We start from the raw sequence: 17335 nt of genomic DNA on the forward strand, positions 1-17335 counted from the left end.
GTACCTAAATGCAGCTTTGAATTCTGGGATTTTGGATGTTTTTCTTTTTGGTCTCTAAATCTAAATAAGAAGAAAAATAAATAAATAATAACCAGTGTTGACTATTCTGAGGCTGGGACTTACCGTCTTTTTATTCGAGTGTTCCTTTTTTTTTCTTAGTTTTTTATTTGACTACTCTGATGCTGGGTCCCTTTTTTTTTTTTGCCTTTTAGGATTAAATATTTGGGGATTTAGTTAAATAAATTTGTTATTTTATTGTTTGCTGAGGATGTTGCTTAGTAGGAGAGCGGAAATTTCTCGTCATCTTGGAATTTGTTCTACAGAAGTAAATGTCTATACATTTTCATTTATCCACTAAAAAAATTCAATAAAATATTCAAAGACAAATTTCATTTGAACATGATATAACACTAAACCGCTTATAACAATGCATTTAACAACTATAAGTTTATAAATAATAAACAATATTCAGAAAAATATATATGAATTTAAAGCAAAATTGGCTAAAACTTTTAACTTAAAAAGTACCCAAATTTCATTTTTAACTATAACCAAGACTATAATTACTGAATGGGGAGTTTTTTTTTTTTTGTTCACTTTGCATGTTAGAATATTATTAACATGCGAACTTTTCAATGCAGAACTTCCCTGTAATCGAACAAAACTTCAGACCAATGAATTATGCTGCTGCAGAACACAGAGCTTAAACCTGTCTGAAAAAAAAATCTTATTTCAGAATAAAAACCAAGCAAAAATGGGTTTTCAAGACTCTAGTGGCTGGAGTTCTTGCTCTGGAACAGCTACATGAACAGGTTTATATGAATTGATATTTCGTTGTCTGTGTCTCCAGATAACCCATGCTGCAGAAGCTGATAATCCGACAATTATTACGATGATAATAGATAAAATAACCGTTGAATAATGTTTCTGCCGCCATGGTCTGTATCATTTCAGACGAAAAAATCACGTTAGAGCTTATAACATGTCATGAAATGCTAAGTTTTTTAATAAAAGTTCACCAAAGACATCACAGTAAAATGAAATTCTCAACAAATACGACATTTGAGGTAGCACAGGCCGTGGCTATGACTGTAGTAACTCAAAAGAGAGATTGGATCATGAAGTGGATTAGACGTTCGTATTTAGTCTTTATTTATGTATCTTGCATGCATATACTGTAACAAAGTGTTCTTAGAGAACGGCATTCTCAGTTCAACAATGTTAGAATAGACCATTTTTATGAGTAACATTTTGTTACAAAAGACTCTTCATTTTTTCAATGATATTTATGCTCATCTTATACCACGAGACAAAGTAAGAACCAGGCCTCTAGAAAACGGAAACTTACTGTTGAGAATTTGGCTTAACTTTCCATTGCACCAACTTATAATTTCCAAAGGTAACAGGAAACTTCACACGATGTTCAGCAAGCAGGGAAATTATACTCTGTAAGCAGAAACTCGTCAAGAAAACAACTATACTTTTGTATGTTAGAAGGAATTGCAATTATCTAAACAAACACTTACGATTGCAGTAACATTAGAAATGTAGGTTGATGATTCTGAAGGGACTATAGCCCATCTGACGAGAGAACTGTTTCCTTCTGATGTAAAATTCAATAAACGAACCTGAAATCATCCAAAACATTTCCTTAAGTCCATGAAGGTAGAAAACTTAAAAATTCTTTCAGTAGTTAACATGTTCTGCATTAATAGTTCACCAATGACTGCCATCAAATGCTTCTGAATTTTGAGTCGGCATTAGTTTTAACCTGTGAAGCATTAATTTCTAGCTCTATAGCAATGAAGTCAGTAAGTTCGTTGATGCGAGGCTTTAGATATGAATTGTTGATGCTCAGTGACATATCCAATCTAATTTCACCAATTTGAATTTCCCCTGTTCAATAATAAAGAAATGTCATCAGAAATACATGATAAATCCTGATTTTACACCAGAATGTCGATTAGAAAGCACAATTAATAAAAGCATTGATCATACGTGTTATTTTTTCAGTAAAATAAACAGAGGGAATGGAGTCGTAATCCTATAATGAGTTCAAATACAACGAGACCAAATAAGGTCCTCTGATAACCATGGTTACTGTACCTGGAAGAGCATAGCGTGATGATCCACCAGCAGCTGATGTAGTTGGCGATTCTACAGTTGAATTATCCTTCCCACTAGAAGAAGAAGATCCACCGGTTCTGTGAAGCCTTTCCGATATCTCAGAACAATTAGTCTTCCAAAATCCAATCTTTGAATGCTCACGGTCGTATGTAACAAGAGTATTACGAACAATGATTCCTATTAGAGAACCAATTACAAACAAGAAAATAACAAAATCAATCCCACATTTTTTATGGCATCACACTGAAACTTTTGAATTGAAATCGGAGATATCTGCCAATGTTTGCGAAAGAGTCATGTTAAAGCTTAAAAGGAATGACATCAAAACACAAGTTATCTGAAACTTAAGCTTAACATACCTCCCAGAAGGGTAGTCAGGTCCTTTTCATTTTGGAAGATCCCAAGGCAATATGAGCCACGAACCTTTGAATGCTTTATCAATAGAACATGTAGAAAATTGCTAGTCACATAGTGAACATTGAGGACAGAACAAAATTCTCAGTTGAACTCAAACCTAATGCTTCCTAAACTAACTTCAAGTACAACCTCAAGAAGGAGCTGTTTAGAAATAAAGTTGTTCAATCAACAGAAAAGCAATCGCAGAGTGAAAAGCTTACCCGAAATAAATAATTCTCAGGTGATAGCAATAACTTTTTCTGATCGCCAAATACCAATTCAACCGTTGGAAATATTTTTGAGAGCTCTGACACATTGACATTACTGAAAGCAGAAAACAGATTCTAACAGTTAAAAGTTAATAGCATTGCAAAGATAATCAATCAATTTTCACAATAAGTTAACTAAAAACCGCTCAATTTTTGTGTTGTGGAACTTAGTACATGTAATACCTGCTACCAGTGGAAAAGCATATATCAATGTAATTTGGATCAGGGCCGCGGATCTGCTTTAAGCTATCAAGTTCCTTTATAATCTGAAGAAAAAAAGGTTGCAAATATGAGATACAAGGCAAGAAGAATCAACACAATAAAATGCCAAGTTTTAAGGTTTGACTGTTAAAAGGTCAACCTGTAAGCATTTTCACGCCTTTAAAACCTTGCATTTCAGTTGAATATGTAGAATTGTTAGAATAAAACTCCAAAGATCCCCCATAAATTAATGCAAGGAGATAAAGAGGGTCCAGTAAGAACACACATAGGCCGAGCTACAACTTTAACAACTATAATTATTTATGGGAGTTGAATCTTACAGCATTCTTGAATGCCACAAATGCTGCTTCCGGTAGATATGCATATGTTGTACCACTATCCAAAACAGTTCCGTGTTTTTCATCAAAGATGCTAGGGTCCAAAGGTAGCTGCTTCCCGGCAACATGTATCTCTTTCAAATCAATGTTGTAATATGGACTGTTGCCATCCCGAAACTAGAGTAAATGCGTCAGACATATCGAATATATTTGTTAGGAAGTTGATGACGTATTCTATCTCTAAGATAAATTGTTTACAAAAACATACCTACGTACAGGATCTGAATGAGTAAAGAACATGTCCGACGGGGCAGATATACCACCAAGAACCATAGCACCCACGCCAATATCCATCCCACCATAACATAATGAGAACGAATCACTAATCACACCTTTTTCAACAAGTTGGTCAACTACACTGAGATCGCCACGGCCCAATCCCATAATGCCATCAGCACGTTGACTGTAAAGGTCACCGGTTTCCTCATTTTCACAACCAAAAACTGCACGCTGGGGCACAAGTTCACTTTGATTCCCAAACGACAAGATATCCTCCCCAAGGACACCTCTACTGCTACTCATTTCAGCATACTGTCTCTCGTATATGCATTGCACCCTGCTCTTGTCACAATTGCAATCCGAATTGCACTTTACAGATTGGTAAGTAATGGACGACTCGGGCTGGAACTTTGGATCCTGATTAAAAGAAATCAGGGAACCTATTAGCTTAACCACCTATAAGTTTTTAAAGAATCAACATAATGAAAAACCATTCCACTGAAAACTGCTACGAGTATCCTGAAAAAGGCTGCATAGCTACTTGCTTCTTGTATCCTAAAACAAAATTGCTATAAAACAAATAGTATAATATTTAACTAAAAAGCAAACAGCTGACTAACATGTAAGCAAATTCAAAAGGTAATTATTATATAACTAAAAAAAAATCCATGCAATGTTCCATCATATTAGTGAAGTAACTTTTTACATTTAAATTCTTTTAAATGCATCATTTGCTTTTTACATCTTAACAAAACTTTCAATTTTGCTACTGAAAGCAGAAGCAACCACCGGGTAAAGCCTAAACTATTTCAAAGAGTAGAGTAATGCTTAAGAAACCAAAGAGGAGCTTTCTAGTAAGATCTAATCTAGTATGTTTCGAATATGCTAAAAAGCACATAAAATGTTGAAAAAAGAGAAGCAATATCCATTAATGTAATTCGAATGGGAAGAAGAGGCAAAGCGAATGAAATGATCACATCACATCACAAGAGATCACCTGGTGTCTACCACATTGTTCGCACGTAGCACAAGGAACGTAAGTAACAGTACTTCCAGTATCCACTATAAGCGCAAATCTCTGCGGAGGTGTCCCGATCCATAGCCGAGTAGTGTAATACCTTTGGGAATTTCAGTCCTCGAAAATCTCGGTTAAAAAGAAAAGAGGAAACAAAACGATTTAAAATGAAATACTAGTATTGATGATAATCATAACATTATATAATAATACTAGTACCCGTTGAGGAGGAGATCATCGTAGAGTCGCATGCGAGCGTTTGGATTGGAAGACTTAGAGTCGGATCTCAGGAGGTGGCGACGAGTGTTCTGAAATGAGCTAGAGTGATACGGGGTTGCGCGCGGGGACCAAGATCGAGTTGCCAAGTCACGGGAAACTCCTACGAAAACCCTAAACAATCAGATCCGAAACGAAACAGAAAAATTAAAAGATTAGAACTTTGAATTTCCAGATCTGAAATAAAATCCCCAAATCAGCAAAGAATCAAATTGAGAATAGAAATAAGTGTTAGGGTTCTTGAAACCCTCAAGGAGATTGTGATTCTGCCCAATTGAACACCAAGATAGTTTTCCCCAAATTTCGACAATCTAATTTCACCCAAAAAGAGTATGGAAAAACCCTAGAAATTGGGGATTTTTGGGCTGATTCCTTAAGATAGAAAAAGGCTGAAAACACAATAAGAACAGAAAATAGATTAGATAATGATTCAACACAAGTAGAAATAAAGAAAGAATTGACAGTAAGAAATTAAAAGATAAGTCCTAAGAAGCCTTAAAATCTCGAAAGATCTCACAACTCCCTTCAAACGGCTCTAATCTCCCCTCCAAAGAATATCAATGGCAAGAAGAAGGTTGAAGATGGCTCCCACAATCACAAGATTGTTAAAACAACTTCTAAAGAAAACTCAAGAGAGAAATCTTGGAGAAAACTCAAAGAAAATTTTGCTCTCAACAAATCTGAAATTTTAATAATAATGATAAGTGTTTAACAAGGTGGACAGCCATGTCTTTAAATAGGCCTTATAACTAGTCCTAATCTAATTAGAAAACTAAAATAAAAAAAACTCCTAATTATTTTAATATGGAAATTCGGTCAAAGGTCATTTTATCTGGGACTCTTGGACTGAATATTGACATAAAAATTTAAACTAAGTAAATAAATAAATAAATAAATAAAAATAAAACTTTACAACTTGGGCCACTTTGACAATTTGGCCTGATTTTCAACTAAGTATGGATGGATTTCTTGATTGGGCTGGGAATTTGCTTATTGGGCCTCGCCTTCAAGAATTTGGGCTTTTGTGACTCGTATCATTCCCCCCTTCCTCAAAAAGATTCGTCCTCGAATCTGAAAAATCAAATGAACTCGACTTTCCTCTATCGAACGGGACTAATGGCAATTGAGTCCACTGAGAAGAATAGCCATGAGATAGTAAATAGCAACGGAAATAAGCTTGTAGTCCAATCATAAGCATAATAGAACAGGTATAACGCATGTGAATGGACAGATTCAGATTACCATGCAAACAATCTAATTTACTCACCACTACCTCGTCAAATATTTGAAACAAAGATGGACATGTTTTAAGGCATTCAGTCGTCTCACATTGTTCCCACAAACCATTAATAAATTGCGAGTAATAAATCAAATGGTAAACATAATCGTCACAAGTAGGTATTTGAAAAGATTCACATGGTTCACAGAGTTGCATAATCATACCATGCATTAATCGACGGTCTATAGATTCACTCACACATGCATTATCAAAAACAAGAATCTTTTTATCAACCATCAAAACAGATAGATCATCAATAAATAAAATAGGACAGTCAAGCACGTTTCGATCTAAGTGTTCATCAACACGATCTTTATCACTATCCGAGGAGTACAAAAGTGTTTCAAAGGTTTCAAGCATCTTACCTCGATAAGCAGAAGAATAAGGATCGATTTTACCTTTTTCATTTAAAACAAACCTTCGCTCATCGGGGGCATAGTGTAGTCGAATATTCGTTGTTGAGTTAACGTTTGTCAAATGGAACTCAAACTTCATGTACAACCACATAAATTGTTTAAGGCACGAATATAAATTGAAAATAAATTTGGAAAATTTCGTTACCTTATTCTCCAAAACAGATTTGGACAAATTCAAGGATTTTACACAAGGTAAATCAAGAGAATAACAAATCACGCTTCTTTTCGTAATGACTTTATCAACCACAATCGAAGAGTAACAATTAATCGGATCAAAATGAGAGGATCTTTTAAGAACTAAGTCACCAAAATTTTTATCAATAATTTTCAAATCTGCACTGGACTCGGTTTCTAAAATTTCCTTACCTCGCTTACCTTCGGGATCATGTAGTGTGATTTCATCTTTGCCTAAGTTGATCGTATGAAAGCGTCTTTCATTTGAGAGGTATTGAAGTTGAAAGTTATCTTTCGATCTTTCGGGAACCTGAAAAGTAGCAACACAAGAAAAATTCATATCTTGGTTAGTGGAAACATTCCTCACTACCCTTTCCACGTCTTTTTCTTTTGTTTCTTTTTCTAATTCATTTTCTCTTCTTTCTTCAATTTCTTTTTCACTCTCAATCTCTTTTTGCTCTTTTTCATTCTCTTTTTCTTTTTCCTCACTTGTTTTAACAGAATTTTTCAGTTTGATTTGGTCCTCATGGACTTGTTCCGGAGTGAGCGGCACTAAGGTGAGTTTCTTTCCTTGATGCTTGAAAGAATACCTATTGGTACGACCATCGTGAGTGACTTTTCGATCCAGTTGCCATGGTTCTCCTAGCAACAAATGGCAGGCTTGAATAGGCATTACGTCGCACACAACTTCGTCTTGATACTTACCGAAAGAAAAGGCGATGCGCACTTGTTGAGTGACCCTAAATTGGCCTTTGTTGCTAAGCCCTTGTAGTTGATAAGGTTGTGGATGCTTGGTAGTGGTTAAGCAAAGCCTTTCCACCATCGTCGTGCTGGCTATGTTCGAGCAACTTTCACCATCAATAATAACTCTACAAAGCTTACCTTGTACATGGCAGCGAGTATGAAAGAGATGTTCTCGTTGCTGCTCGCTCTTTGGTTTTACCAAAGATGATTGTCCACGATCATGAAAATCATCATCCATTCTAGGGACACGTTGAGGGCTGCACCTATAGGGCTGGTTATCCCTATCTTCCTTAATTGGATCTCGATATTGATGTTTTTGATTCACTCGTACCTCATTCAAAGTAGTATTCAATGCTTGAAGTGTAGCATTTATTTGTGTGATTGCAGCAGTATGTTCGTCTAACTGTTGTTGGACTTTCATAAGTGCATCATTATTATCACCTTTAGACATCTTCAAAACCTGTAAAAAATAAACACTCAACACTCAAAAATAAAAGTTAGCAAACCTCACCATTAATCACTCAAAAAGAAAAATCAAATTCTCAATGAGGTCGAATTCAATCTTGTGAGTTCTTTATCAGAGTTTATATCAACCAATTAGAGAGTGTGAACCAAACTACCAAAGAATCCTAATTTGCACTAGGATGCCAAAAACTGACGAGACACCAATTGATTCGTGTTGCACCGAGGAAGAAGTTGTGCACACGTTTAAATCCTACTAACACAAGAAACAAGAAGGTGTTAGATAACGTAAAAGAAGAATAAAGGTAAACAAATGAAAACCTACAGCTAAGAATCAATAAAAATTGCTGAAAACAGAAAACCCGAAAAACTGCGGAGTAACTTGACAACTTCGTTCGAGGTGTTCCCGATCTCCAAAAATCACAAAATTAAATCTGGAGTGTCCTTATATATTGAATTTTTGATCTGGAAATTTTGGGCACCAAATTCAACCCGCTGAATCTTTTTTAAAATTTTTATTGAATTTCATCTTTTTTGATTTTTTTGACTTTTTTGACTGATTTTTTTGCTGGAATAATTTTTTTATATTCAATCGCAGTGCCAAAAACATGTATGTAAAATTTCAGATCAATCGGACAACGTTTACCCACTCAAATGAATTTTTTTTGAACAATTTTTCTGGGTAAAACTGCTGTTTATGCTTTAAAAAATAAAGATCAGTTTAGAAATCAACCAAGAACACCCAAAACTCCCAAAATCTGATACCAAATGATACGGGGTTGCGCGCGGACCAAGATCGAGTTGCCAAGTCACGAGAAACTCCTACGAAAACCCTAAACAATCAGATCCGAAATGAAACAGAAAAATTGAAAGATTAGAACTTTGAATTTCCAGATCTGAAATAAAATCCTCAAATCAGCAAAGAATCAAATTGAGAATAGAAATAAGTGTTAGGGTTCTTGAAACCCTCAAGGAGATTGTGATTCTGTCCAATTGAACACCAAGATAGTTTTCCCTAAATTTCGACAATCTAATTTCACCCAAAAAGAGTATGGAAAAATCCTAGAAATTGGGGATTTTTGGGCTGATTCCTTAAGATAGAAAAATGCTGAAAACACAATAAGAATAGAAAATAGATTAGATAATGATTCAGCACAAGTAGAAATAAAGAAAGAATTGACAGTAAGAAATTAAAAGATAAGTCCTAAGAAGCCTTGAAATCTCGAAAGATCTCACAACTCCCTTCAAACGGCTCTAATCTCCCCTCCAAAGAATATCAATGGCAAGAAGAAGGTTGAAGATGGCTCCCACAATCACAAGATTGTTAAAACAACTTCTAAAGAAAACTCAAGAGAGAAATCTTGGAGAAAACTCAAAGAAAATTTTGCTCTCAACAAATCTGAAATTTTAATAATAATGATAAGTGTTTAACAAGGTGGACAGCCATGCCTTTAAATAGGCCTTATAATTAGTCCTAATCTAATTAGAAAACTAAAATAAAAAAACTCCTAATTATTTTAATATGGAAATTCGGTCAAAGGTCATTTTATCTGGGACTCTTGGACTGAATATTGACATAAAAATTTAAACTAAGTAAATAAATAAATAAATAAATAAAAATAAAAATAAAACTTTACAACTTGGGCCACTTTGACAATTTGACCTGATTTTCAACTAAGTATGGATGGATTTCTTGATTGGGCTGGGAATTTGCTTATTGGGCCTCGCCTTCAAGAATTTGGGCTTTTGTGACTCGTATCATAGAGGGATTCTTGGGAGAAGGAAATAGGGGGAGGATCATGGAAGGACGGGCGCCGCGGTGAGGAGAAAGGAGGAGGAGTGGTGGTGGTGGTGGTGGTGAAGTGGGAGGATTCGATTGGGAGAGAAGAAAGAGGAGGGAGAAAGCGACGGTGGCGGCGGTGAGGTTAACGAGCGCTGGTTCCATGACAGCGAGTACAGTGGCTCGTGGCTGAGGAGAAAGGATTTGAATTTGAAGGAAGATCGAGAGCGGAAAAGAGAAGATGGGAAGAGTCAGTGTGGTTCGTACCAAAAATAAAGTTTGTAACTTCGCTCCGAAATGATAAAGTAGCCAAAAAGAAAATGTTAAAATATTCAATAAGTCCTTAATACTTTTCATAAATTAAAATTGTAGTTTTTATACTTTTATTTTTAGGAATTTAATTTCTCCACTTTTCAAAGATGTTGTAATAAATTTAAATCTAAAAAAATAAATTTAACAGTGCTAAAAATTTAATCTGAATTTTGAAATTTGAAAAATAATACTAAATTACTATGAATAGAAGTACAGAGAATAATTTACAACAAAAAAAAGTACAGAGAATAATTCCTAAAATACAGGGACTCCTAGCATATTTTAACCAAAAGAAAATGTGTGCATAGATCATAATAACGATGTCGTTTATTTATTTGGTTTATAAAAAGTGAAGTTCAATTTTGATCCGTTTTGGGATCCGGGTCTATTTGTTATGTAATATTGGACTCTAACTTTTCCTAAACTCCTAAGCCTATTTTTCATTTTCTTTGTTTCTTTTCACTTTATTATTTATTTATTTAGGTTCTTGTGTTACATGCTAGAACTTTAGTCTAGCAAATCACACGACTTTATGTGAGAACTTAACTTTATGTGAGAACTTAACTTTAAATTCGTCTAAGTTAGCTTTACTCTTAGAAAAATGAGAATTCATAAAAGAAATTCTCTAAGACACTGAAACTTAGCGAAAGCAAACAAAAAGAGAAGAAGCAACAAACGAACAAAAAAGGCCACAAAAAGTAATGCACAAAGTTTTTGAGTAAATGCTCTCAAAAGTATTTGATTACTCAGTAATTGGATGATTATGAATGAGCGGGAAAATCTCTACTTATAATTAAGTTCCCCCATATACAATGGTACGATTTAAATTACATCGACGACTAAGATCAATTCCTATCTACAAGATAAGAGTCTTAAGGGATTTAAACTTTATACAATCTTATCTAAGTAGAAGGGTTTTTCCATTTGTTCTAAGAATTGGACTAGTTCAAGTGGGTTAAATGAACCTTGTTTAACCAATTGACCTCCAAGGGTTGTTTTGTATGCTTTGGTGTAACGGCCTAATTTTCAGTGGTGTTTGAAATGGTGATTTGAGATCACTAAATCCGACAAGTAAGATTGAACAAGATAGTAATTTAACATTTATGAGTCAAGCAAGAATTTAGAAGAATTTTTGAATTGATGAATTTAGTGAATTAAAAGAATTTATTAGGTCAAACGGGTCAAAAAAAGAGGTATCAAGACCTTGAATTTGAAAACCGAGTATGGAGTGTCATTTAGTTAGTATTAAAGTTTGGTTGAGAAATTTTAACGTTTGGGTACTCAATTAATTAAAAAAGACTAAATTGTAACAAATGCAAAATTTGCCAGAAGAATTAAATAGCTCAAGTGTTAAAATAAAGAGGATTTAAAGGGCAATTAAGCCTAAAAGTAAATAGGCTGGACGGCAAGGGCAAGAAAATCAGCAGAAAAATAAGGGAAATAAGGGTAAAATTGGAAATTTTACAATTTTAACATATAAAATAAGGACAAAATTGAAAAATCTAGAGATCTCTTCATATTTTCTCAGCCAAAACGCAATATAAGGTCTGGAGAAAGCTGGTTTTAAGGTCTGGAGAAAGCTTGTTTTTCATATTTTTAAATCATGTGAGTTTAATTCTTGCTTTTTCTTGATAATTTTTATGTTTTTATGACTTTTACAATTAGGTCCACTTATAGAATTCATTAGTTTTTGATTTTATGGGTGAAATTGGAAGTTACCCTGGATGGGTAAGGGAATTTTATGATGAATATTATGAAATTTAAGTTCTAATTTCATATTAAGGTGGTTTTATTAAGTGATTTTGATAGAAAATGGTATTTAGGACCTAATTGTGAAAAAGTTGTGAATTGAAGGTTGGTGTTGAAATTCAGAATATCAAAGGTTTTGAAATAGTTTATAATGATAAAATAAAGTGTTAATTGATAAAAATTAGTTCAATTGATAGGTGAATTGAGTAGGGACTAAATTGTAAAAATTATAAATTTTGGGGCAAAAGTGCAATTTCAAAATTTGAAGAGCATAAATTGTGAAGTGAAATAGAAATCAAATAAATGCTAATGAGTCGAAATATTTTATATTATAGATCAAGAATCCAAAGAAGAACGTGGAAAAGAAAAAGTTGCGGAATAGTCCCTAATTTCAATATATTCTACAAATCAGCCGAGTAAGTTCATATGATTGAATTTAGATGTTTATTTGTGAATGATTGAATGATATAATGTGTTATTAAATATGAATTTGATGTGGGATTGTGAAAATTTTGTTAATGAAAGAATAAATGTGGAAATGCAAATTAGAAAAAACGCAGGATTGAGTACGTTCATATCGTGACATGTGATGAATTGACGGATAAGACCATGGTTGTTTCATGACACAGTGTGAAATGTAGGTATGGTATCATCCATACTGAGTTGTGAAATGTAGGTATGGTATTATCAAATCTATACTGAGTTAAGAAACGTAGGTATGGCATTTCCCATACCGAGTTGTAAAATGTAGGTATGGCATTTCAATGAGAAAAACCATACTGAGTTATGAATCGTGGCACTGAAGAACGGCGTACTCAATTTCGTAAGTCGTTTCCTAATTTGATAATAAGTAATACAAGAGAAGTGAACCAAATGAAAGAGATTGAGTAGTTGTTAATGTTGAGCTCAACTATGTGAAGTATTATAACAGTGGTTGTGAATGGAAGGAAACTTAGTAAATGTTTCGGTATTGTTTGGAAATATTATGTTTGGTAAACATTACTTTTAAACCTATGAACTTACTAAGCTTCAGTAAGCTTACTTGTATGTGTTTGATATTTTTATGTAGATTGAATTGAAGTGAAGTTGGTAGATCGGATCAACACAACAAGGCACACTATCCAGATCAATTCCGGTAGCTTTGTTTTATGTTAAAGATTTATATGGCATGTATACAGTTTAAATGAATTGAAGTAAAGATGTTATAAACTAGTTAACAATATTTTGTACTAAAACAGTTTTTGGTTAGTAACAGTAGTTTGATTTTGAAAATTCACCATAAATTATGAAAATCTAATTATAGGTTTAATAAGATATGAAATTAAAGCCTATTGAATCTAGCTTCACATAGAAGAAACGGTGTAAGCAAAAGACGTTCATATCAGGAGATATTTGAATTTTTGTGAGATAAGGTCAGAGTGATTTTGAGCTCCCCTGTTCTGACTTGTAAAAATCATTAAAAATTGTAAAAAAATAATTATGGGACATAATTTATATGGTTAGATTACTTAATGAGTCTATTTTTAGGAGAAACAACCAATAACATTGTTTGAATTCTATACAGAAATATAATTAAAATTTAGTGAAGAGTGGTCAGAACTGTCAAGCAGTGAAACAGGGGAGATTTTAAAGAATAAACTGTACTTATTTGCTATACCAAAAATTTTGAAAATTTTATGGTAGGAAGATACGTGAGTCTAGTTTCAGGTAAAATTAACGGATCTTAATTTGGAGTTTCGTAGCTCTAGATATAAATAATTTAGTGACTATAACTTGAGTGGACAACTTTGATGTGAATATAGGTAAATAATGAGATTTTTGTATAATTATTTCGTAAACTTTGGTAACATCTTATAACCCTATTCCGATGACGGATGAGGTTTAGGGGTGTTACATTTGGTCACGGGCTTTAATATGTTACCTGTGACATTTTGCCCCACCCATTCTCATAACATGCTCATTGCGTCCTTGGAATGTCATTGGTCTAACTTGTCTCGAAACTAGCACAACACCTTGATCTATTCCCAACTGGTTTCTTTATCGAGTAATTCCCTCCCTTGGAACGCTTATCTTGGTTTATGTCTCCATCATCGTCTCATTCAAACTATATTACCTTCTTGAACATCTCAATTGTAAAAGACCACGGATTTTACTTGTCCTTATTCCGACTTACCTAAATGGAATCCCCCGGTCCTCACAAATAGGCTTTGACATGCCCACGTTGAACATTAGGTTAATCTTGAGTATTGTCGCCAACTTAGGTTTGTAAGCTCCTCGGCTTACCCATTTTAGAACTCTAAAAGAGCCTTTGTGTCATTGTCAAGTCACTGGTAAGTCATAATGTAAAACACTAGAAAAGTGTTTGTGGTGTACCTCACTTGTAGCATTCACTCAATTTGCACCACTTATTTACTCACAAAGTTAGATGTACAACCCACCTCTCTCGTAGATGATATCCCTACTAATAATGCAACAGGCTTTATGTTGATTTAATGTACCTTTAGCACAACGGGGTCTCTTTAGCACTCTGATTTACCAAATCAATGTTCCCACCATACAGAACATCCTTGGCTAGCTAGATTATTGACAATACCTTGGTTCCACTCATCATGTCTCAACTCACCAACACAATGCATTATTTTTGTCGAGTATCCAAGATACATATACAATCGAAAAAAGGAATCAACAGAGCATTATGTTGGAAAAAATCAAGTTTGAAAACAGTTGTACAAAAAAAATTAAAAACCAAGCTAGTTTGTGATATTTGCAACAATAAACTTTTCCCAAAATCGCACTTACGTTTTGAGCTAGACATGTGAGACCCAGACGTAGCGGGTTCTGGATCTGACGGATTCTAATATTGGTAAGTAAACTAACAAGTACACCGAAAGGTGTAGTATTATCTGCCCAACTGAGTACTCTTGGCGGGTAAGAGTGAACACATAGCTAACATTGGAATTTTGTGAGTTATTGTCTTAGGGAATGATGAAATGTTAAGAAGAGGAGTTTGGTAATATATTAAGGGATTTTAGGTAATTAGGTTATCGTCGAAAAGTATTGTATGTCGAATTCGATTAGTTATGGTACTGGTTACGTTCTAATGTAATGGTTAGGAACGAACGATGGAATTTCTTATATATATATAATGTTGGATGTTTGTACACGTTTCCTCACAGTTGTAAACCACTTATCTGGAAGATTAAAGAAGATTATGACACATGTCAAATGTTCATAAGGACAAAGATGTATATATAGATAGTTAGGTTAAGAAAGGGAGAGTTTTTCTTCGTTCTTCAAAAAGTATTTTCTAGTTTAGATCAAAAGAAACCTAGAGTATTTCCCCTTTTTCACTGAAGCTAAGTTGTAGATCTGGATCTCTACTTGTGAATGCTCCATGACAAGGGAAGATGTATACCTTTATAAATTATGTTGCGAAAGAGAAAATATGTTTAATCGGGTAAGGTGGGTGATATAAGGCCTTTTGGGATTTCTAATGCTAGAGATAACAAAAAGAAAAAGTATATGAATAGATCTTGATGAGTTTCTATGTCTTGTAGCAGTAATTGTTGTTGATTATTCGATGGAGGCCTAGATCTAGAGTTTGGAGCTACAGAATGTGTAATACCTCCTAACCCCTATCCGTAGCCGGAATAGTATTACGGAGCATTACTGAGCTTTTCAAATCAAATACGAATATTACATAATTATCCACACGTAAACATCATAATTCAATCATATCGTCCCTTTTATGAGCCATCGAAACCCAAAATACGTGTTAGAAACAAAACGAGACTTAATCTGGTACTTCGAAAATTTTTCATGAAATTTTAAAAATTTTCCTAGATGCAAGGCACACACGCCTGTGTGGTCAAAGGATACGCCCGTGTGACCATAGGATACTCCCGTGCCGCAAGCCGTGCCCGACCTCGTGTAACTCTCTGACTTAGAACACACGGCCAACCACACGCCTATGTACTAGGTCGTGTGCCTCACACAGTTAAGAAACACGCCCGCGTCTCTGTTTGTGTGAAATTACTTAGGCATTATATTTTGAAATTTTAAAGTTGCAGGGAACACATGGATAAACCACACTAGCCTTGTGTCTCACACGGTCTAGTCAGAAGCCCGTGTGCCTGGCCGTGTGGACTCACAACGAACCTTAAGTATCAAGTATACCATACCTTGCAATCTTTAGCAATAAGCAACTCGAAAACCAATCATGCAATCAATCCAAAACACATTTAAATACATATAAAACATATAAAAACAATCAATCTAATAACCTAACCAATTTACCCTCATAGGTACTTCACATATATTATCTAATACAATTCAATAAAATACCATTCAAGCCAATTCTATTTGTATACCAATTTCAACTAAAAACACACCACTTAATAGATTCAACACATTACATATGTTCATGTATTCAACCAACCAATATCAACTTATTATTTTACAATCACTCCATAAAACAGTATACAATTAGACATCCTAGGTACATGCCATTACCAAAAAGAAATATACATCACCACGTTTTGAGATCGGGATTGTTGTGCATGCCGAATCGACTATCAACTTTAGCACCTAACCTCTGAACAGAAAGTAAACCATACGCTAAGTATGAACTCAATGGTATTTCTATAATCTGAATGCTTAAAAGTAAATTAATATAACATATACATTAAATCATACAATAACCATAGTTATATAATTAATCAATTCATAGAGATGCATTTATAACATATTCAATTCTTATCAATTGATATCCCAGATATCTTTTCACAATGTAAACTCAATTCATTTGAACAACAATGTTGTTCATTTGTGACCAATTCATAATTTCACAATTCATATGTTTCTATCCATATCTCAATTCATCATTCAATATCAATCATGTCGCCGTTTAATTCAATTACCCCTATTAACACGACTTGGACTCGGACGGATACACGGATCTAACCAAAACACACCAATTTGGCACCCGTGCCTTATCGGATAATTCGAAGTAATAGTTGACACCCAGTGTCTCAACAGCCTTACCGAAGTAAAATGGTACCCACTACCTCATCTAATTTATCTGAAGTAATATTGTGACACCCAGTGTCTCATCGACTCAAATTCGAAGTATCCCTGAACTCTTTCAATCCTATGGCATGCCATCTATATCTGACTCAGCGCGATATAGTTAATGGGGTTTCAATTTTACAATTCAATAACAATCAATATCAAATATCAATTTTCCATATAATCACATGTATAATGAATTCAATTCAATTCAATATCAAAATGTCATATACTCACCTCAATCACTTACCATAAACAATAAATCAAAATACAACAATTAGTAATCAGATTCAAATTATAGAAATACAAACCGTAATTTCCGAGTTACTCCTCGTTGACCTTTTCTGTTCCCTTCTTAGCCAAGATTTCCAGCACAATGTTAGCTACGGAAATTAAACAATTAAAAATCATCAATACAACACAAATTTCACATTGAATGTCTTAATTTTTA

General features: G+C 34.1%; 1 protein-coding gene across 1 annotated transcript; it reads right to left on the reverse strand.

Moving 5' to 3' along the window:
- Window positions 1-676: 676 nt before the first annotated feature.
- LOC107931644 (aspartic proteinase 36) lies at window positions 677-4539 on the reverse strand. The gene is made up of 13 exons (XM_041084427.1): window positions 4507-4539; window positions 4353-4414; window positions 4102-4165; window positions 3608-4027; window positions 3335-3508; window positions 2976-3058; window positions 2745-2847; window positions 2487-2559; window positions 2107-2304; window positions 1772-1896; window positions 1527-1628; window positions 1349-1446; window positions 677-940 (listed from the first exon to the last, which is right to left on the reverse strand). The coding sequence occupies exons 1-13, from the start codon at window positions 4537-4539 to the stop codon at window positions 763-765; spliced, it is 1713 nt and encodes a 570-aa protein (XP_040940361.1). The 3' UTR covers window positions 677-762.
- Window positions 4540-17335: the final 12796 nt, after the last annotated feature.

This window comes from Gossypium hirsutum, chromosome A02 (assembly GCF_007990345.1).
Source record: "Gossypium hirsutum isolate 1008001.06 chromosome A02, Gossypium_hirsutum_v2.1, whole genome shotgun sequence".
Classification (NCBI taxonomy): Eukaryota; Viridiplantae; Streptophyta; class Magnoliopsida; order Malvales; family Malvaceae; genus Gossypium; species Gossypium hirsutum.

Excerpts from the sequence above, each read along its gene's own strand:
- LOC107931644 (XM_041084427.1), bottom strand. The coding sequence starts at position 4,539 with ATGGATATTGCTTCTCTTTTTTCAACATTTTAT. Across the intron at positions 3,509-3,607 it reads TCTTTACTCATTCAGATCCT|TTTCGGGATGGCAACAGTCC; the intron begins GTACGTAGGTAT and ends CATTTACTCTAG. Across the intron at positions 2,848-2,975 it reads TGCTTTTCCACTGGTAGCAG|TAATGTCAATGTGTCAGAGC; the intron begins GTATTACATGTA and ends TTCTGCTTTCAG.